The following is a 23,266-nucleotide window of genomic DNA, read 5'->3' as shown; positions in this document are numbered from 1 at the left end:
TTTCAAATATGTCACAAATTCATATTAATCACCTTCCTATTGCCTTCCGTGGCACAGCTATTCCAGTTGCCTCGGGCAAAATTGGGAACTGTCTGGTTAAAAAAAATGTTTTACATTATAATTTACAAGAGCTTACAAGTCTAGTTTCTTTTAATGGAAAGAACGATTAAAAAAAAGAGAAGAATATATATACACCCTGGTATATATACACTATATATATTAAAATATATATATATAAAAGACAGATATTGTAACTCCATCTGGAAAGAGAGAATGTTTGATCTTAACAATGTAACTTCTAGCTTTCAAACAGGCTCAGAAAACAAGAAGTCAGCAGGAGTTCAGATAAAGGAAGCTTAAAAGTCAAATAATTCTGACTCTGAACCCGAGACTTCTTAGACTCAAGGTCCTTTCCTTTACCCATTAATGGGCTGACTTGTGAGCTCAGGAACAAAGTGCTGCAATGTGAGGATTTCTGAGAGTCACTCATTACAGATCACTGAGTGGAGTCTGAGTTGCGGAAATCAAAGGATCCAATCTGGAGTAACTGGCTGAACTTCTGCTTGGAACTAATTTGTTCCGAGTTCGGCTCACCTTTCACCTCCCAAAGGCCCCGAGTAAAGTCCCTACCGGGGTCAGCCTCAAACAGCACCGGGGGGATCCCAGCTCGGCTTTAATGGTCAGCAATGGGCACTGCAGCCCCTGGGAGAGCGTGGACAGGCACCAGGGTAGGAGAAAAGTGGTGGACACAGCAGGGCAGGACAGCACCAGGCTTCCCACTGCCCCACGGGCTCTGGGACAGATGCCTCTCCCAGCCTGGCTAACACACCCTGCTGACATGTCCCCAGTCCCCACTGCTGGCAGCTGCTGACAAAACCAGTACCTCAAAAGACCCTGGTGTGCCTTTGCCTATTCATTCCAATTCCTGGAAAGGAATCCAGACATGCCAGGCAGCACTCAGGAGTCAAGACTCCTAGTCCTATTCCTGGCTTTGCCACTCATTCCCTCCAACATCTGGAGCAAGATACTTCTCTCCAGGGAAACAAATCTGGCTTCAGGGGAGCAGCTGGTTTGGAGGCTGAACTAATCCATGCTTAATCCAACATGTAGAGTGCCATGAACAGGCAGTGCTAGACAGCACAAAGGGATTCTCCAACTCAGAGGAATTTGAAGGAGGGAGATTAAATGATACCCCCAAAGGCCCTGGCAGCTCAGTGGCAAAGCACACGCTTGAACTCAGGAGTTCAGTGCTGGCGTGGCAGGGTTAAAGCACTGCAGCAGGACAAGGGCAGGTGTCATGGCCAAGCACCCACGGCTGCAGGAGGCAAGGGAAGGAATGGGCATCAAAAAGCACCACTGTGCTTCCACAGGCTGCTTCCTCAGCACTGTGACCTAGCCCTGCTGTCCCCACCACGGCCTGGGACACCTTGGGGCCATCGCTGTGCAGGGTGGGGACACATGCATGCACCCACCAGCCATCCCCTTCTCAGTGCTGACCAAGCCAAACAATCTTCCAGAGGCAAATTTCAGCCATGATGCTGGACAAGAGGCACTGGAGCTGCATCTGCCAGCTCTGGGCAGGGCAGGGAGGACCACCAGGACATGACCTCTACTCAGCCTATCTGGGGAAAAGCTGGCTGTGGGCTGCAGGGTGTTGATGTCTCTCTCCCACCACCACATACCCCAACAACTGTAGAAAGGTTCAGGGCAAGCACGCTGCCAGGCCCTGCCTGACTTTCCAAACATATCTGAACCAGGCAGAACATGGTACAGCAGCCCCATTCTCTTCCTCTCCAAAATACCCCTCCAGCTGGGATGTAATTCCCCCCCCCCTCAAAAGGTAGCAAAAAATGGTCACAGTGTGAATGTGCTTGACCTTTTGTCTTGGACTAATCTAATTGTGTCGTCTTTGTGTAATCAGCCGGTAAAGGTCAGTGCTGTATTTAACATGGGGGCCCTTTAGGTACTGAATTTGCCTTGCAGTGAATTAACTTCATTATATTTCTTTCAAATATGTCAGAGACCAGGTCAGTTTAACCCTCTCTGTGCTGCCTGGGCCCATGCCTTTGTTTCCAATTCCAGGAGGTGGCACCGAGGAACAATGTGGTCAGAAACAGACACATGGGCTCCCTCCTCCTACAGGTATGGCCACCACCACCATCTCTCCCACCTTCCCAACAAGCCAGTTCTCAAGGGAGACCAACTGTACTGTAAATCGGCCCGAAAAGTTTGCAAACCAGGACACTCCAGACCGCAGGGAGGGAGGGGTGAGATTCCAGATTGAATGCAGTAGGGAAAAAAAATAATAATTCAAAAGACTCCTTTACAAACATGAACCTGTCTCAGTGGAACTCTTCCTTACGACTCAACATTGTCACAATCAAATAGGACATTACTCAAGTCCAGGTTAATGTGTCGCCTCTGCCGTTGACAGATAAGGTGTTCTCAATATCCTGCAATACATTATACATTTCAGAAAGTAAAGGTCTGTGCCGCTACCAGGGGCAGTGCGTCGGAGGCGTCGCGGATGCCACGGTGTGGAGATGGGCAGCTTTCATCAGGCAGTTCAGCTCAGCTGTGCCAGGGGACTGCACAGAGGGGAAAGCAGCCTCAGCTGATCCCCAGGCTTACCCTTGGCCCTGAGGCAGTGGTGAGGGGCTGGGCAACCTGCCCTCCTGGAGGCAGGGAGGAGAGGCCGGTGATTCACATCCTGCAGAGGTACGTGCACAGGACATTGCCACAGGGCTTGCACTGGAAGAAGCCCTAGGCCAGGCTTTTCTTTCTTGGCACTGGAAGTAGGGTACAAAAACCCTCCTTTGCTCTTCAAACACCTCTGTCCTTCCCAAGCCTCCTGCTCCAGGGTCTTGGGCAGGTCATGTCTCATCACCTGAAGACTGCTTTCCCCACCTGCTTCCCTCTGCTGAGCAACCCTTACGAGGCTGTATCTAGAGGGAAAACACCTCAGGTTTGCAGCTGTACTGTTGCTGCCTTAGAACAAGCTCTCATCACCCAAAGCCTCACCGCTTTGGTCCACAGCGGCACCCACACCAAGCCATCTGCCTGCATGCAGGATGTAGAAAGCCCTGCTGACCCCACCTGTAGCACCAAGAACACTGTCCAGCACAGGAGACAAGCCCAGAGAGCAGCACTGGGACTTGGGGGGGAACAGGCGTGTTCTGCTCCCTTGGACGCGCATGCCTGGAAGGAGAGCAGGGCAGCATCCCCAGCGCTTGTCAGGGCATCTGCGTCGGAGACCTGAGTGCGCCCTGCTCTGCCCCCCCGACCTTCCTTCTCACCGAGTTGGGGGTCAGTGGTGCTCCTACTACATCAATGATCTGGTCCTTGGTATCTCCCTTGCCCTCCTCGATGCCAAGCCCTGTCTGGCCATCTGGATGGGCACCTTCCACGCTGAGGGGGCCGATGCTCCCAGCTTTGGCCAGGGCCTCGTAGCGGTGCCGCAACATCTGCAGCTCGTACTCGCAGTTGGCAAAGGCTTGTTTCAGCTCGTACAGCAGCACCAGGTCGCTCCGCAGCTCGTTGAACATCTGTACAATCTCCTCTGTGGGCATAGGGTTAAGATCTAGGAAGAAGAAACACTCCCTGTTAAACACCCAGACCTACAGCCTACAATGAAAAATCCCTATAAAGGTCTCGGCTGCTCTTTCATTCCCACAAAGATACGCCAGGAGCCTCGCTCCAATAACACGGATCAGTAGCAATTGGTATCCCTAAGGGCTGCACTCCTATTTCTCAGGCTGTCCTTTGGTTCTGACCAAGGATTAAGGGTGAACCTGCAAACTCCAGGACTCAGCAAGTGAAGGATGATGGAAGACCAGATGGCTGAACCTTGCCACCCACCAGGTCACATGGAGGGAGCTGTGTCTTGCAGAGAGATTGGACCCACACTGCTGCAAAGGGCAGAAGAGCTCCTGCTGCTCCCTACACCTTCACCAGCAACAGGTGGACAGGCTGAGTTCTCTTATTGCTCCTCACAGGGCAGGTCCAAGGCAGAGAACTGCTTTGTTGCTGTGTTACAAACCTGTTTGTAGCAGCAATTATCAGATCTCCTCCCCACACCTTGCATTCTGCTGCACCCCACCATGCACACACACAGAGCCAGGAAGAGCTGCAAGTTGTGCAGAAGGAAAGGATGAAGCTCTGCGTGTTTGCCCTGATACACAGCAGTGCCCCTGTCTGCAGGGCTGCCCACATGACCCCCGTCCTGCTGGCACTGTGTTCCACCCCCACTAAGCCCAGGTGTGGTTCTGCACTCTAAGGTACAGCAGGGCCAAAGCCCCAAGAGACCCTCAAGATATGTGAGTTCTGTAAGGCAGGAGTGGGGAGTCAGGAGCCCCTCCTTACCCTCATGGAAAGTGAGCTCCAAGAAACAATCACATGCTTCCCTCAGGCTTCCCTAGCAAGCACAAACAGCAACTCCCTTAGCTCTACAGCAGAAAGAGGAAGCCATCCTGGCTGAGCCACTTTCACCAGCCACAGGAGGCCTTCAGAATGGCACAGACAACACATCGAGCCATAAACCAGTTGGCCCAAAAACTAACAAGAATTAACAGAAGTCAGTGCTGGGGACAGGCTATGTGATCTCTTGTAGATCATTAATAAGGCTTCTATTTTTCTTTCTCATTTTCTCTTTTCCTACCTTTAAATGTCTCTCCAGCCACAGTGCAGGGGGAAGGGATCATCAGGTGTCTAATCAAGAGACACTGCATGCTGGGACCTGTAATACCTGCAAACTGTCCCCACTGCATGGAGAGCAGCCGCTGGCCACAGGCTGCACTTCTCCCCCTCTAGCCACGAGCAGGTATTGTACATGTTAAGTGAACCCTTCTTTCAGCTGCTAAGACACTCGAGTTCAAGAGTGAGGGATGTGTGTTTACTCGCCTTTCAGCAGAGATGCTCCAGATTTTCACACAGCATGCAACCTATAAAGGGGGGATGAACAGTCCCAGATGCATTTTGGACTTGCCACCGTGAGCAGTAAATTAAGAGGAAATGAAGCTTAAAAGCAAGACAGGGCAGCCCTGAACAATGCGCGTGCCGTGGTCACTAACACACTTAGAAGTACCTCTCCTGGCAAGGCTGAGATTTGCCTTCCTAATACTGTGCTGCCTCTCTTGATGGTTAAAAAGGCCCAAACAAGAGAGAAACAAAGGCTCTTTTAAAAGATTTTTCTACTGGGAGGAAAAAAAAAAAACCCTGTGCATCTTGTTCTGGCTTTTACCCTCTCTTTTTTTTTTAAACACATAAAATATTTTAAAAACCATTCACATACTGTTATTCAAGAAACTGGCTGTATTACTAGGGGAAAAAATAGCCCATCTCGAGAACAAAGGCTAGCTCTGTGTGTCTCTTTCTCTCTCGCGTGCCCCCTTTACTCACCTACTCCGAGTTCCATCAGCATCTGCTCCAGGGCTTTAATCTTCTTCTGTCCCACCGAGCTTGGCAGTTTCATCTGGAACACAAAGGTAACAGAGCCACACAGCTCAGAGATAGCCCTCACTCACAGCCGTCTAGTTCAAAAGGCAAGAGAGCTTTTCTTTTTATAGTGCAGGGGGAACAAAAAAAAAGAAAGGGAGAGAAAGGAAAATCAAGTGGTAAGAGAGGGAGACAGGGGCTGAAAGTTTTCAGACTAGGTCTGAGGGCAGGTATTGAAAAGCCCGGTCGTGAGGGCTTTTATTTTCTCTCTTGTGTGTGTGCAAGACACGCTGTTTTACAGTTTCCATGTGTCACTGAATTAACAACAAAAGTTCTTCTAGGCTTCAAACCCTCTCCTGCGGTGCCCAGCCCATCAAAGGGCTCATTTACACAGCGGCTAATGTGCAATGCTGCCCTACTTTATTCGCTTTAGCCGGCCTGATTAGACTCATGCGCTAACAGACTCACTTCTCCTTTTACCTGCTGAGCCCCAGACCTGTGGGATTCATTTACAGAGCAGGCTTTGTAACAAAGGGGAGAGACAGAGAGAGCACAGTTACTTGACTGGCGGAAGTGTGCACACACATTTACATCGGAGCTAAGGGGCTAGGTGAGAGAGGAAGCATCAGATGTGAGCTATGAAAGGGAATTGGAGCTGGCCAGGAGAGGAAGAATGCACACACTTAGCAGGGTCCTTCCTCTGCATTCATTTGGGCTCTAGCAGGAGTGCTAGCTGCTCAGACCAAGCATTTATTAGATTACCAGCAGCACAAATGCAGCTGGCACAATATGGCAGGAAGAACAGGTTTCCAAGCCCTGCGGACATATTCAAGAAGAAATGAAAGCACTTGGCTATGCCAGAAGACGCACCAGGAAAGAAATGGTTCTCAGTTCTGCATTGTCCAACACCCTTCTGCACGGGCACAGGCTGTCCTTCCTCACACCTCAACCTCAGGATCACAATCTCCAACCCAAGCTGCCCAGCAGGCCATTGAGCAGCCAGGAGGCAAGAGCATCCTGCAGCCATCCTGCACACACTGACCAGGGGCCCAAACCTCAGCCACGAGCCCACCAACCATGAGTCTGCAACGTGGCTGGGAATGACCTGAAGGAAGGAACATTATGCACTCCACCTTAAAACTGGCCTCTGAGAGGTCACTGGGAGGACCTTACTTCCCACAGGTCACAGGCTGAAGTTGCCCAGAGCAGGCAGCCCAATATCAGTCTCCCAGATTAGAGCCATTGCTTCCAGTGCTCGCTGCTCCAACACAAAAATGCCAACACCAGACATTGCAGCCTTTTCAGCTAAAGGCAGGATTCCCTTCTGTTAATTTCCCTTCTGGAAAAAGCATGCTGGGCACCAAGCAAGCTTCAGGAACAAAGGACAAGAAAAGGTCACCCTTGGCTAGGCTAGGTAGACAAACAGAAGGTCTTGGTTTGTTGGTTAGAGGAAGAGCACAAGCTTTCCCCCTGGGAGGCCTCCACTAGCTCAAGCAATGACTGGCAACGCAAACAACCTGACAAAGCCTTCAACTGTGATGCTGTGCACACCTGGATCATGTCCCACAGGAGTCTGGTCTTCACTGACACTCTTGAAGATTAGAGGATGGAGCAAGGAGAAGCAGGACAAATTAATTTAACTTCAAAGAAAGGAACACTTAAGATGCTGAGGAAGAGTGTGACTGTGAGTTTAGTTTAAAACCACATCAATTAAGCTTCCTTTTAATTCAGGCAGGAAGATCTGGCCTGCAAACAGGAAGGCTTCATTGGTTTCTCAAAGCAAGAGTATATTTTAATTTTACCATCATTAAGAAAATGTTATGATTTATGTGGCTGCTGTCGGACTAATATCTTTAGAATTTAGCTGGCTAAGCCAATTCATCTCTAAGACTGATGAAGGCTGATTGCTCTCTATGCAAAATGTATTAAAACTAAATGAGCAGTCTATTACTCAAACGCTGCTGATAATCTGTTAGCCAAGGTCCGTTAGCTGGGCTGCCTTGTTGCAAGAGAGAAGTCTTCATGCTCTGTACAGCTCTGATAAGACCAAGCTTACTTCAGGAAGCCCTTCTTTGTTTTGGTCTTTCAAGCAGATATTCAGAAAAGCAGCACAGTGCTGGAAGTGGTGCTCACTTGCCCATCATTCCCAGAGAATAAAGCAATCTGCAGGGGCCACAAGTCTCAGCCAGCAGCCCAGAGAAGAGCTCTCTGCCTCATGATGTCTGCACAGAAACCACTGTGGTTTCTGTGGGCCATATCTCTGCATTAATGAAAGCACCCCTTTAGGCAACCTTACTGCTGACACCACAGCTCCTGGGATGTTCTTGGTGTTGTCATGGATGGAGGCCTCCAGAGGGGCTGAGGAAAATTATGTTCCTCAGAGAACTCCAGTGAGCAACCACAGCTTCTGAGGTGAATGGCATTTGCCCTTTTCTTTCCTTCCTCACAGTAGACTATTATTGTTATTTATTATCTTTAAAGTCCCCATATAATAATAATACCTGGGAAACAGATTGCTCCCGTCAGAAAACTGATTAGCTGGGATTTTTGAGGTTACTATATTTTGGATGCTCTTCTCCTTTGACAGCCTCTCCCTACAGCCCTCTTTGTAACACCAGCCTGTGCTTATAATTACACCAACATCACTTTTGATTTAGGGACTGTAATCCTTTGTCCTTGCTATAAACAACCTGCATTAAACACATGAACTGTGTGTACCAAGAGAAAAATAAAGAGCTACAGAAAACTGTGAGTCAACACCACAAAGCCAGAGTACCACAGCCTGCCTGTACAGAGAGAAGCCTCTGCTGGAATGCACTTGGTCTGGGAAACATGGAATACGGGGCACTGACCTGCCCTGCTCTCCCCTGAAGGAGGAGGACATTGCTCCAGAGCTGGGTCAAGCAGTTTAAAAAGATCAGACCAGAGCACCCACCACACCTTCACAGCAAGGGCTGGGACTGGGGTGGACTCTGCAGTTCAATTTCTGTGCAGGAACTCACCATGGAGTACCCTTGAGGTTTTGGATGATACAGGGTTTTTATTTAATGTTCGAGGCATTCCGCCAACAAAACCTTGCTAATTCACACTAATGACTAGGAGACCTACTGCAAATTAATTGCTAATTGGCAAAATTCATTAAATTAACAAACAGGATAAGAAATAACCGAAGATATAGCCTCCCCAAACAGATTTGGTTCATTTATTTTTGTGTGCCATTCAGTTTTCATGATTTATGCTAATACTTTTAAGCATAGTTGTAAATGTATTTGAATCTATTTCAGCAGAGTAATGAAGTCTAAATAATAGCAGAGCTTGCAGCACAGTCCTGTTGTGTCTCACAGCATCACCACCTGGCAGGTAGAGGCTGTCATGGGGATCTGCAGTAGGAATGGAAGAGGTCTGCAGGATCCACAGATTCTGTCAGGGCACTTGAGTGATTGTAGTCCTACTCTCAATCCATCACTTTCTTCATAAATGTTCCTTTTCTGATGCTCCCAACTTCCCACTCCTCCTCAAAAGGTCTTTTTTGTGCTGAAACCTTTTGTTTGGTCTACCACCAAAATACAAGGTTTTTTAAATTAATTAGTGGTTATTTAAATATTTCACATGTACCCTCCCTGATGCTGCACTTCATTTTAATTCAATTTCAAGGTAAGTTTTCTCTTAAAATCAGCCTTCCCCAATCCCAAACAATATAACTGTCCTAACAACATTAACCCTAAAATCTCCACACATCTGACCTATGCCTGTACAGCTGTACCTGTGGTTTTATGCACCAGCCCCAGTATTGTTCAGCATTATAATACAGCTCACTGACATTGAAAACCACCTTCCTTATGGATTTCAGCAGCAAGAAAACTTTCTCATTAGGCACTTTCTTCATGGATATCTTTAGAGTACTGAATGGTTTAGTGGATTTCCAGGAAAGAGTGCTAAAGTTTCAGATTAATAATGTTTTTTGCATTTTCTGCCTGAAGGTCAAACATTCCTGAGTTGCATGGCTCTACTCTGCAGAAGCAGAAAGCCTCCACTCCTGTACAGTTTTAGGACTCAAGGAAGGAAAGAACCATATTAAGTACTTTAGTCTTAGAGCTCTGGAATTTGAAAAACCTCAGCTGAAAAATTCAGTTTTGGATATGAACTTGCACATTTCTGAAATTCTGAAGTGCTTCACTGCATGGAACTGAAGTGCTGCAGAAGAAAGAACTGCACAGGACATTTCTACTGGGGGGTATTTTATGCTAAAAGTGCATTCCCAGAATGACACTACAGTATTTTGCTTTAAGCAGATCTGCAGATCCCCACATAGTCCTACCCCTGCCTCTCACTACAGGCATGAAGACCAAGCTGAGACCCTGAGAAAATGGAAATGGCTGCAGCCTCTAAGCTGCATCTGACAGAAACAAATCAAGAGCACAGCAGTGTGCACTGTGGTTGCAGGGAGGACCCTAAGACTGGCCACAGAAGGGGGAATTCCAAGGACACTCTACCATAGCACAAGAACATTACATAAACTTACAGATCAGACACAGCAAAGTGTAGCAACACATGCATCTAGTCTTGAATTGATGTTGCTTTCCTCTTAAATAATTTAACTGAATCTCCACTTACACAAATACAAACAACCACAGTGACTAATTACAGTCCAATCATTATATTGGTTACACTAATGAAAGACAAAAGTGATATATATGGAGCTCTGCACGTGTTACACACAATAAAACGGGCTGATGAATGACACCCCACACTGTCACTACAGGCACACAAAGGTACTAAAAGCTTCTCAAATCCAGGACTGACAAAGGTCCCTGAGGCCTCATACTGCATGGACACTGGCACTGGACCATTCAACAAAAGCAGCAACATGGAGTGTCCTTTCCAGAAGTGCGATTTATTTTAAAGATGCCATTCCTGCACCCAGAGCTCTCTCCTTGTACTTGAAAACCTACTAAGGCTTTGGTCCAGATGCTCTCCCACATCAATGACCTCCACAAGAAAAGGTGATGTATGGATTTTCTTTCTGCAATTTACCATTAAGTGCCTTTTGGTTTAGCTAAAAACAAGAATGGAGGAAAAGATGTGTTGGATTCACCTTCTGTAGTTCATTCAAGATTTTGTATCCTTTGCAGTTCTCTCTAAAAATAAATACACCAATATTTTCATCTTATTTCATTCTCTACAGACAGGAGTTTGATTAGGAAATGCACCAGCACTCTCTTGGCCCTAATTAAAGGGCATATAGTACAACAAATAGATGGCAATGCCACAACATGAATTCGATCCAGCCTGCATCATTTCTTCATAAGTTTTATTCACAGAAATGAGAGAACTACTTCCCTTCTACACCTGTCAGACTCCCTGTGGAAATTACTCCCAGCCACTCTCTTGAAGAGTGCAAAACATACAACTTCACTAATGAAAAATTGCTAGCAGAAGCAACAAGCACATCTCAGCTAACTAATCCATGGGATGTTCAGACCCGGGAACATAAACTTTCCCCACCTAATAAGGGTGTGCTGATCTCCATGAGATTGATGCCAGAACGCCTTGGAGTGCAATCAATACAAAGCAAATAAATAATTAATTGCTTCAAGTAATTAAATTTATCAAATCCAAATAAGAATAACTGGTATTTTATGGAACTGCTTTCAAAAGCTGAACCTCTGAAGGGATGGTATTGATCACAGGAGGACAGACAGATGTGTCACATGTTCACTGCCAATGAAGTCTGGGTTTGCATTAATGACAGGGAAGGAACAGAGCCAGCAGCCTCCAGTGCAGGTAAACAGCCAGCATGCTTGGCCATGTAATTATTAGTCAGATCAAATATAGAGAATAAACATGTCTAAACACATACATACAACCATACAACCTCATCTTCCTCTAGAAATATCATTCACCTTGGACTTGCAGGAAGCACTTAGTTCTCACTCCAAGAAAAAAAAAGGAAGAACACACACACATGCTTCCCCACACAACCACAGTAAATTCTTATTCATTAATTAGTGCTAAAAAAGTGCTCAGAAGGCTACTAAACATTCAAAAGCTGGTGAGTGTGAATATTTGAATCAATGGGTACTGAAGCTCTACTTGTAATTTTCCTTCTTAATTTGTTCAACTGGCAAATTGTCTACAAGATCCCAGTTAAGCAGATGGAGTCAGGCTGCTGGCTGGAAGCCTTTTCTGAGGGGAGGAGGCCAGCTATGAATGACTAAGCTGGAGCATCCCTCAGTCCTTTCTGCAGACTGAGAATTCTACAAGCATCTTCTCATCACAAGGTTTTGTTTTGTTTCCAGATGAGACACCGCTCAAATCAATTCTCTTCCAGTTCCTTTGCTTCCAAACCCATGACAAGTGATAAAGGACACAGACATGCACCCCAACATGCAGGAGTGGGTACAAACATCCACCCTTTTCCATGCATCATCTTCTTTCTTAAAAGCACTGCTGCAACAATCCAACAGCATTACCAAAATTGTAAGTTAAAATCCACAGACAGGGCTCAGAGAGAAGAACTTAAAACACACTGCAGAGATGTTAAGTATGCCAAAGTCAAGCACTCTGAACACAACAAAAACAAAGGTTAAATTTAAAAGAAAGCTGAACATACATGGTACAGAAGCACTGTGGTGAAATCAAAACAAACTCAGTTCTGCCCTACTGAAGCAACATCATGCCCAGATCACAAACATGTGGTTACTGTTTGTTTGTCTGGATCCTGGAAAATATTCAAGTTCAACAACTCCCATCCTCCTGTCCTTCAGGCAGAACCACAGCAAAGCATTCCTTCCTCATAGCTCCCTGCTTTCCCTTTAGTCTTTTCTTCACCTTTCCCTGTTCAAATTTCCTACACATCTCTCTTTTGCTCTGGCTCTTTGGCTGTCTGACCTCCCAGCTGAGCAGAGCTGGCATAACAGGAAGTTTTCCAGAAGTAATGCTTAGCATTAATAATACACTTCTGATGTTATTTCCATAACACTGTTTTACTAAGATCAAATGCAAAGGTCTAAAATTCTTTTCAAGAAGCTCTCAGAAGGCTCACCCCTTTCCAAACATCTGCTGCTGCCTCCTGTTCTCAGTGGCACCAAGGCAATACACTGCCTTGAATTAAGAGGAAGCTTTTCATAATGCCCAGCTTCCCACTGCCTTAGAGAAACTTGCAGTCTGTGCTGTCAGGAGGCAGAGGGAAATCCCATGCAGAGCAAGGGCACGGGGGCTGTGGCCTTCTTTGCCTGTGGCCACAGTCCCATGGAGAACAATGGGAGACTGAGGCCAGTCTGACAGAAGCCAGCTTGTCGAAGTCACTGCAGAAGATTACTCTTCAGCGTCTGCTGAAGGAGAAACTTTCAGTTATGAAGAATAATGGCTGTAAGTGACCATTAATCCTCACAGGGAAAAAAAAAAACAGTCTTCAAATTCAGCTTGTCCATAAGATTGTGTAAGCTGTAATGACAGGGGGAATTTGAAGAGCCATGGCTATTGTCGTAAAAACTACTGGGAACAAATTAAGTTGAATATGGATTCCTAACTTTTTCTTCAAGGACTCATTTCTATAAATTAATTTTAACTCAGATTTCAGACTAATTGTAAATCCTTAGGAAAAAAAAAAAATCTCTAATCAAAAAGTAAGTGCTATTATCCTGGGGATGATATGGTACATTTTTCACACATGACAGAGGTTGAGCCCTGATCTCACTGCAAAATCCAACTTTACCTAACCACAAAGGCATAAAGCACAATAGCAAAGTGTGAAATAAAGGAGGACAACAGAAGCCTTTAGGTGAGGAATTCTCTAGGTCTTGAGACAAAAGAACTTACTGCAGGACAGCACAAGCTTTTAGAAATCATTTTTCAACGTGCTAAGGGCAAAACATCTTATGCTGGATGTTGTCAGAGTATGAATTTCTAGCACTTCATTCCAATTCCTCACTTAGTCCTAGTCAGCCTCCACCCTGATCAATTCCACATCACTGGAGATCAGAGGGTTTGCCATATAAATCCCACAAGTAAAATAATTTGGATTAGCATGGACTGTCAACTCCGTAACACTTGGCACTTCAGCACCTCTTGCCAGTTCAAAAGGCCTGTGCTGACCTCATGTAATTAATTCTCCCCACCATATATCTCTGAAGCAAGTGAGTCTGATAGCTCCCATTTTAAAAACAGGGAAGGCTTGGATAAGGAAGCCAGGTGACTGGCTAAAAGCCACAAATGAATTCATTTTTCTGGCTTAGAGGTAGGTTTCACATTTCCAAATAGCGAAGTGTTGTTTTTTCACCTAGATCAGTGATGAAACATCTTTTTTAATTCACAAACCACTGGCAATTCTAAGAACAGAATTTATCTCCTTAAAATTTGCAAGAAGAACATAGAAAGTTGCTCTAGGTCACTCCAGGAGCTTGGATACTGCAGGCTAAAAGTTGCTGAATCAGACTGCCATGCCTCAGCTTAACACTGCATCTTGTGAGCATTAAAGGGAACAGATAAAAGCATGTAGCACCCATTTTCATGAAAGCTGGGATCTGAATTGCCTGTTTGGCACATGAGAAGGCTGCTGGCTTTGCCAGATGGTTCCATCACCGATACATTATTGCTCAGCTTCTCTTCCAGAGGGGGTAAAAAAAATAGAAAAGATCAACCATTACTTATTAGTTTTCAAAATCCAAATCAATCTCCATAAATTACTCTATTTATCTTAGTGCTGGAGAACACATCTGCCACGTCTCAATAAATCTCAACACCTGCACTGCAATCTTGCTTGTCTCTGCACTGTGATTTCCTCAAGGTTGTAGCCCCTCACTCAAACACGTATCCTGCAGATGGTGGCACTGGTGCAATGAAAGGGCCCCTCAGCAGTGACCCTGCTGAGGCATCCCACCTCTAACACACACATGGACCAGTACATCAAAGCAGCATTATCCCAAACACATTTCTATCTGAAACCAGTCTGATATCAAAAGAACATTCCATAAAAACAGTCCTTTAAATTTACTATGCCAAGTGAGGATGTCAGGCAAAGAATGTACTTATCCAGCTTTGCTATAATAATTCAATTAATTTTTTTTCCCTAGGAAAAAGAAAAAAAGTACTTGTATGGGCACACAGGATTTTGATATCAAAACTTCTCCACAAAACCTTCAGCTGACCAAGCAGGTTTAAGTTACTCGATATCCCAAAACCTGTGGCGAAGAGGCAGGTGTCAAATCTTGCTGATAGCAATAGACAACAATACAAAAACAGCAAGAAAGTTCTTTACTCAGGAGTATCTCTGCAAGAGACTGAACATGGGGGTTTTTCCAAAAAATATCTTCTAAGATAATGTAAACAGAAAAGCTAAAAATTCTCTGTGTTTATGTGTTTCCTTATTTTTTTTTCAAGACACAAACCTGAATATCCAGTTCTTAATGATCTTAACTAGATGATTTTTAAGGTCCTTTCCAGCCCAAACCACTCCAAAAGAACCTCTCAGCTAGTAACACGCATGCTCCAAGGGGCCCATTAGATCTGGCAGTGAGCTCTGTTTGGACTAGAGAGCTCCATTTGGTTCTGTCACAGGTGTCTAACAGCACACTAGTGACAAACACCAGCGAGCTCAGGTGCCTCTGCAAGGCAATGAGTTGGCTTCCACAGAGCCAGCATTCCAGGTTTCTGAGTCTCCACATTTATGGAATTCCTTTCTTATTTTAGAGGCAAGAACTTGACTTTCTTTAGCTATAAAAGGATGAGGAGAGAGCCAGGCAAAGTGAAAGACATTAAGAGAGGTCCCATGGGAACAGGACAAGAGCCTACCCTCTGGCTCCGCAGCGTGACACCTGCAGATTTGAAGTCAGGAAACTTGATGCCAGCAGTCTCAGGAACAGCCTGAAAGAGATTGAAACAGGATGTGTTGATGGAGGAAACACAAGAAACACAACATTTCATATAGAGACTATCTGAAGGGAAAACACCATTTCCTATGACAGAGAACCACCTGCCACGGCCACATGTCAGAGCTGAGGCAAGAGGAAAATCCCAGGCAATGGGATTCAGTGGGAAAATCCCAAGCAATTCATTGAGAAAAGTATGCCAGTTCCAAAGGCATCTTTGGAAAGCTCAAACATTTTTGGTCAGTTGGTTTAAATGCACTGCTAGCACAGAGACTTAAATCCACCCACACAGGAACCCTGACCCTACATGGTATTTATACATATTTGCACAGTGTCATCCTTATCCAACTTTGACCCATTTCACTGATCAAAACAGCCCAGGACTTCCCTAAATCTTGCCTTTTGACTGTAAACTCTCAAAGGAATGAGCTGAGAAACCTCTGATCTGTACAGGCCTGAGGCCACTAATGAGGATGCAAGGACTGCCCCCTCCCAGGGAGGCCTGCTGTTCATACATGTTTTGCCATTTGTCCACTCATTAAACAGTTTTCTTTCTTACTTCGTATTTTAAGCACAGCATTAAAATGCAGCAAACTTCCATGTTTCTGCTGCTAACAGTAGAGCACATAGCTGTATTTAAATGAAATGGAAAAAAATTAATGCAATCCCTTATAAATCTATGCTGATGAGCAAAGCAAAAGGTGAACAGACTTTCAAAGTATTAAGCCAGGCTATCTGTGCACTGAATAGTTTGGGTTCCCCTGAATGGGTCAGCAATACTTATGATTCAAGCTAAGAATAGCCACAACCTCTGCAAAACACATGCACATTTGTGTTTTTCCAAAACCAAGTCACCTCGAATTTCCCCATTTCTTTGGAGACAGCATTTGCCATGCTGCTCCCAGATTTCTCTGCAGAGAGGCTCTGCAGCTTGCTCTTTCTTTGTTCCAGACAGGGCTGAGACAGTCAGGGCTGCCCCAAGATCACAAGAGATGCTGAAGGACAGTGACTCAATTTCTCAAGTTCCCTGCCAATAACTCTCACATCCCTATCAGCTATCTCTGCGTCTTGGTCTTGCAAACCTGCAAACCACTCTGCATGGCTGGGCATTAAGATTATTTCAGTTATCTGTTGTCTGTCCAACAAACAAAGGGCCCAGGAAAAGACTCCTAAATACAACCATGAAGGAAAAAGTATTCTCTAACTACCAACAGGGCTAATGAACTTGTAGAGATGACTTTGATCTTTGGCAGGATACAGCCTCCCTGCTTGTCTTATTAGAGACAAACAAGGCTGCAATCAAAAACCAATCCTCTGTGCTTCCTTTGCACAAAGGCTGGTTTCCAAACTCCCTGAACTCTGCCCCTCAGCCTGTTGCTGAACACCCTGACACAAGCAGTGTGGGGAAATCAGCATCACTGCCTCAGCCAAGCCAACTCTGACTTGCATTCAGCAATAAGCAATTAAATGGGTTCTTTTGCCTCATGTGCCTGTACAGCCTGTACATGCTGTAAACGCTTCAACCTCAATTGACTCTTTGCTAAATGATTTTCCTTTGTTGAAATGATGCTGATGCAGCTCCCGATTCAAATTCTTAGTTAAAATGCAATTTTTTTCTTAACATTTCCTGGCTATAGTTGGTAATTGACTCCTAATGGACTCTGTCATGGTTGAAATGATGCTAGTGCAACAACAGAAACTGCTTTTCTGCCCACCCTGGTGTGCCTGTGCACTACATGCATGCAGAGAGGCCCCAGCCAACATTTAGGGGTGGCCTCCCTTGCCCTGGCACCCTAAGTATCTTTCCAGCCCCATTCTCCAGCCCTTTTTTTTTCATTCCCACCAGTGACAAACTGCCTTTTTTACAGGGAGATATGCCAGCCATGGCTGATCTTTCCCAGAACAACCCTTTAGGGAATTCAATGTACAAGGTGCCCAGTGATATTATACTCATCACACAGCAGGGACACACATGGGACATGACACACCAAAAGAGCATTTCGAGGAAGTGGTGGTCATTAGGCACACTTCAAGCAATAACTGTCTAGAATTCACTGCTTCTCCCCCCTCTCTGTACAGAATCTTTTGGAGAAAAATTACTCAAGTCTCTCTGTTCACAAGGTGGAGGGACAGGAGCTCCCGGGGAAATATCTGAGATTTTTTTAACAGCCCTTCCAACTGAAGGTGCTGAATTTAGATCAGTCCATGCTGTCCTCCTCTTTCCAGTAAGAGAAACTGAGGTAGCACCAAATGTGAACTGAAAGCTGTGTTCTGGGCTCCTTAGACTCATGGAGAAATAGCAATAGCTCCCAGAATGCAAGAGTCCCACAGCAGGGCTGCTCTGATCACAGCTGAGGATCAGGATACAGGCATGCACTGAACTTGGGGAGATGCTGCTGAGATCCAGGAGCTGAGGAGGAAAGGAAAACTTGAACTAGAAAAATAAGGCAGGTGAAAGACAATGGGTTTGTGGGCCAACCCTACAGAGCAGTAACAGAATACACTTGGAAGAAGCAGGGAGAGAGATGCTTCTCCTTGCCATGATGCATTAACATTATTTCATCCCTTTTCTCAGGCAGGGAAAGAGAAACAGGACTTAAACCAAATCAGCATTTTTCAAATTGGAGAGAGACCGAGAGCACATCAGGGAACTCTGACAATGGCTGCCTTACACCAATCTGCCTTCCAAAGATGTAACCAAAAAACATCTGCCAGAAGGCAGCCAGCAGTTACTCCCAGCACCCAGAAAGGATCTGATCCCCATAGGACTGCTGCAGAAAACGTTACTCAGCCAGAGCATAAACAGGGTAAAGGGGGAAAAAAAAAGGAAAGATAAATGTTTACAGGCTTCTCTGTCTCCTTCTTCTGTGGCAGCTTCTTCTTGGGAGCCTTGCGCTCAGCACGCCTCTGCTCAGTGGTGGTGTCAGCAGCTGTGATGAGCTTCTGCAGGTCTTGGGTTCTCTTTTCTCTCTCTTTCTTCCTGGTTTCAATTTTACGGAGCTCCTGGATGAGGTATTCTTCTTCTGCCACCTGCAGACCAGAGCACGTCAGGGCAGTCAGAGAGCAGAGGGGGCCTGGCAAGGCAAGGGGGCCATCTACCGATAGCAGCTCTGCCCTGGGCCAGCCCGGGAATGATTTTATGCTCCTGCCTAACTTCTTGGATTTGTAGAGCATGTTACACTCCATAACCTTACCCTGCACCCATGGCAATGCCACTCTACAATCTGACAGGTCACAACATTTATGATGCACCCTTCAACAATCCATAAATTAATAATCCCATCTTCCAGAGACCAAAAGCACAGAATATGCTGTAGTTGCAAATACAGTGTTGTGAAAAGAAAAAAACTCCCCTCCCCAGTCACAGCATATAGAACCTAGAGCAGCTATGCCTAGTACTGACACCTGCCAGTGGGGTGAAGAAGCAGAGTAAGTCACATATGAAGTGGTCCTTGGAGGGAACTAACTGCAAAGGCTCTCCCCCAGCCTATGGAGAACACACTTTCTTAATCTCTGAACTGCAGAACCATTACATAGCTTCAACATAGAGAAGAACTAAGCATGTAGATTTAGTCTGTGATATTTTCTGGAAAGATTTTTACTCTCAAGTAAATAATTCTCTCTCCACGAGACTCTGGTACTCATAACAACATTGAGAATTTGCTTCTATCAGAGAACTAATACAGCGTCACTGAGAAGGTTCAGAGACCATTACTTTTCTCATCCTTTCTCCTGGATAGTCAGATTTCTCAATGATTGTCCTTTTAAACTCCTTAAATGGACATTAACCCAACAACAAAAGCTGTACTCAGGTGTTGCTCCTTTCTTGTCCAGCTCTTCTTTACCTTTCCCACCCTCTGGCCTGCATCATACACCTACTGATTCAACTCATCAATCTTCTGGAGAAGTGAGGCTCTCTTCCCCAAGTTACCTGCTCTGGTGTCCTATTGTACAGCCTTTCCAGCTGTTCCTTCCTTCGTCTCTCATGGCCAGCATCAAAGACTGGGATTTTTAGGTCTGTGCCCGGAGCTGCACGAATGTTTGCCAGCTTGGCACAGATGTGGTAATACCGTTCCTTCAGGTCCTCCACTGACCTTTTCTGTGGAAGACATCACAGGATGACAACATTATGGAAGAAGTAAGCAAAACCTTGTGCAGTAGCTACCTAAGGACCACAAGGATGTCACATACAGTACAAGAGGCAGTGCCTGGGAGGAAGGCCTAGCAGGGACTCTTGCAGGTGCTAGGAGAATGACCGAGAAGAAGGAGTTTCTCAGTGAGCTGCATGAATTAACTGCCACGGGTTCACAGCTACCACTTTAAAAATACCCACCAAAAGATCCAACAGTGCTGAGGGTTTAGAGACAATACAGCAGTGGAGCATCCCGAGCAGTGAAAATAAAAGGATGCAAGGAGAGTTGAGAGGAGAAAGCCGGCAAGCAGGAAACTGCAACAAATGTGCAGGTCTCCAAGCTGCTCCAGATAATGGTCATTCAAGTCATAGCCAATGTATCAGCAGCATCAATTCACTGCCCATGATTTCATGAACTGAGCTGTGTTCCAGTAACCTGAGCCCAAAAGATGTTTGGGCTGCTCAGCTGGGCATAGTCTTTGTTGTTTTACTTTGCTCTTCATGTGAGCATTTCAGAGGATAACAAGGAGCTGGTCTGTAGATGTCACATCATTCCCTATGTCACCAGGAGGCATGGAGCCAGTGTAGTAGATCAGCCATCATGACACCAGGGTTGCAATTTCAGACCACTGATGGTCCCTGTTTCACAGCAGAGATGATGGAAGCCTGCATCATGTCAGACCACAAGTCAAGAGCAGCACCAGGGAGAAGTCCCAGCCCCCAGGGCTCACTGGCAGATCCTTCTCCAAGGGCCTAGACTGAAATCCAGAACACCCAGCCCACTGAAATGAACTCCCCAGCTGCCTTATCTTCAAGGAACAACGAGCTGCTCTCCCAGCAGTGCAAACCTCCTAACTTTCTAATAAAACACAACAGGGAATGAGAACAAGTCACAGTGGATTTAATTACAAACAAAGCAAACAGCAATGCCTTGTGCTGGAAATCCAATATTCCTTGCTGCCAATAATTCATTATTTTCCCCTAATTAAGTTGATATAAAGGGTAATTTGGTCCTTCAAGTGCAGAAAACCCTGCACATGCCAAAGCAGCAGGTTGCTAGCAGCAAGTTGGCCCCCAGGACTCACCTTGAACTGCTGGTGATCGTAGCGGTCGTGAATGACGACGAAGCGCAGATCAAAGCGCCGAGCCAGGTCAAAGAGATGGTCTGTCTCAGCTTTGGTCCACGCATCGTCGTGGAGGTACATCTGGTACTCCTGCTCCGAGTACACAGGAACCTGCACTGTCTGTGGAGAGAAGAGAAAACCATGGTAGCTCTCCTGCAGCACTGCCCTCCTCACTGCCAAGACACCTGAGCCAAGAGCATGAGCACAGCACTGCCAGGAGGGAGCTGCCAGGACCCTGAGCAATGAGTCCTGACAGGACACACGATGAGCAGGCAGGGGACTTGATATGGAGCAATGTGTGATCCCAAGGCCATAATGTGACATTCAGGGAAGCCTACCAGGAACTACTGCCTAGGAGGCTGAAACCTATTTCAGATGGCTCACACAGGCAGAGGTCAGCAACCCACATCCTCACTATGGGTTTCAAAATTTCAGGCTAACATGACAGCGAAACCAAGATTCAGCCAGCCTCCCTGCATTCCTCCCATACAGCAAAACCAATACCATGGCACAAAGTGCTCTGACAGTTGACTCTCTGCTTGGGTTGGGACATGCTCACTTGTACAGGAAGAACAGGAAAGGCAAGGAGCAGTAATCCCCAGCCTTTAGCACACCTTCTGCTTTGATACTCAGACTGCTTCTTTCATGTTTGGTGCAGACAGCATCATGAAGATCTGAAAGACTGTGTACTGTACAACTGAAGGCCATAAACTTGGCAAATAACTTTGTCCCTCCCTTTCCCATAGATCTTTTCCCCAGCAGGATGACAGAGCCAAATGACAGTCCAACTCTCACAGTGTCCCAGGTGCCTAAAGGACCAAGCCCACATTACTGTCCCCAGCCTGGAACTGCTCTGCAACGGCTCTATCCAGAACACAAGTGCCACATGAGTACTAAAGAAACAGCAAAAATACTTACTATATTAGGGGAAATACCAGCATGTGGTAAACCAAAAGTGTAAATAAGCCTGTGCTTTCCTCCTTTATTGCCCCTCACTCCCTTCCTCCTGCAGCAAAACTTTGCTCAGCCTGAGGAGGTCCTGCCTCCAGAAGAAAACAGTGTTGCATGCAAGCAGCAGATGTGCTTCAACACCTCTGTGGTTTTGTGTCCTGTCATCAGGAAAGTCATTCTTATGAACTCCCTACAGCTCAAAGGAGCATTTCTAAGCCTCCAAATAACAGCTTTTTTAGGTCTACTGTCCTTCCTCTATCACTTAGACACAGAAACTCAAAGGTGAAGCAAATCTCCTGGGGATGTACTCAACCTCAACCTTCAAATGCCACTTCCACCAGGAGCAAAGCCATCTTACCAGACACTGTAAGGACGTCCCATGCACATCATGAAACAAAATAATTTCAGGGAAGGTGGCAGATGCCTCATCAGACAAGAGAATCTGACAAGAGCAAAGAAACTTCCAAAACACTTCCTCAGCCCCCATTCACGACTGCTCAGATGAGAACCACTGAGAGAAATCATAAGGTGGGAACAGATGGAAAGCTTGAGCCAGCCACGGGCTGACTATACATTCAACTGCAACAGAACCATGAAAAGGCAAATATGATCCCCAGAGAGGGATTTCCAGCAGAAACTGGCAGTGTTTCAACTGCACAACAAGAATACTGGCAGGAATACCAACTACAACACTACTGATCCCTGGTCAGGAAAGATGCACTGAAATGGAAACAAGTACAGAGAAGAGCATGAGTAATGGGGTGGTGAGCCTGTCTTCCTACAGCCCAGGAAGACAACACAGCCTAGCAAAGGAAGTCTGAAGGAGAATCTGACTGCAGGCTTCAAGCATGCTAGATGAAATGAAAGGAATACTCATGGGAAGAAAAGAACAACTGAAATAAGAACAAAGAAATTGACTTGCAAAGAAATGCCAATTTAACACGGAAAATTTAACCTGGAAATGAAATGGAGAAAAGACAGTCTAAAAGAGCTTCCCAAGGAAGCACAGGGGCAGGAAAAGCCAAGTGCTTTTCAAAAGGAACTTGATCAGTTTATGAAAGGGACTGGATTGTGGGAGGACCTGAAAGAGCCAAGAGGAAGATTCAATGGCCCAGAAAACCTCTCTCAGTCCAACATTTCACACTATAAACTCACAAGATTATGAGTATTAAATTAGCTGAAACTGCTCAGGATCCTGGAGCCACAAGACAGCTCTGTGAAAACATCAGCACAATGCCTAATAGAGGTAAAAACTCAAACCAAACAGCAAAAGTTATGAGGGAAATAGAGAAAAACAGCCCACATAAATCCACCATGCTCTCATAAGTGGAACACTCACTCCTAGTCCACACATTTCAAAAGAAAGGATATTTGAGAACACGAGAGTGCACAGGAGGGCATGTCACATTACACAGTACACAGCAAGGACAATTTACTACATCATGTAACACAAGATCTTTGAGGGACTAAACCTCAAGGCAGCAGTTTGAAATGAGCAGAGGAAAGCACCTTTGCACACCACACAAAATTAACCTGAAGAACTCATTAGCATGGGTTACTCACGAAGCAGCTTTCTGCCCTGAATGCACCTAGCAAGAATTATTAAACACAAATTTCAAATTAAGAAATCCTTAAGCCAAAGACCACCAGAAAGCAGGAAAATATGTATTTTCCCCATTCTCATACTCTTTCACTAAGCCTTTACTGATGGTAGTCAAAAAAAAAAACCAGTATTGGCTGAGAGAGGGCTTTGCTCT

At 45.6% G+C, this 23,266-nt stretch overlaps 1 protein-coding gene across 1 annotated transcript in view; it reads right to left on the bottom strand.

Moving 5' to 3' along the window:
• Positions 1-23,266, bottom strand: part of DMAP1 (DNA methyltransferase 1 associated protein 1) — a 28,760-nt gene continuing 5,494 nt past the window's right edge. The window contains exons 5-10 of the mRNA XM_064428669.1: positions 20,520-20,678; positions 19,234-19,401; positions 18,147-18,332; positions 15,226-15,297; positions 5,398-5,470; positions 1-3,580 (exon numbers count right to left, since the gene is read on the bottom strand). Coding sequence (XP_064284739.1) covers positions 3,234-3,580; positions 5,398-5,470; positions 15,226-15,297; positions 18,147-18,332; positions 19,234-19,401; positions 20,520-20,678 — 1,005 coding nt within the window. The 3' untranslated portion in view covers positions 1-3,233. The remainder of the gene's footprint in view (positions 3,581-5,397; positions 5,471-15,225; positions 15,298-18,146; positions 18,333-19,233; positions 19,402-20,519; positions 20,679-23,266) is intronic.

The sequence above is a fragment of the Passer domesticus genome, chromosome 7, assembly GCF_036417665.1.
Source record: "Passer domesticus isolate bPasDom1 chromosome 7, bPasDom1.hap1, whole genome shotgun sequence".
NCBI lineage: Eukaryota > Metazoa > Chordata > Aves > Passeriformes > Passeridae > Passer > Passer domesticus.
The sequence above is the reverse complement of the archived record's forward strand: the minus strand, read 5'-3'. Positions and strand labels throughout refer to the sequence as shown.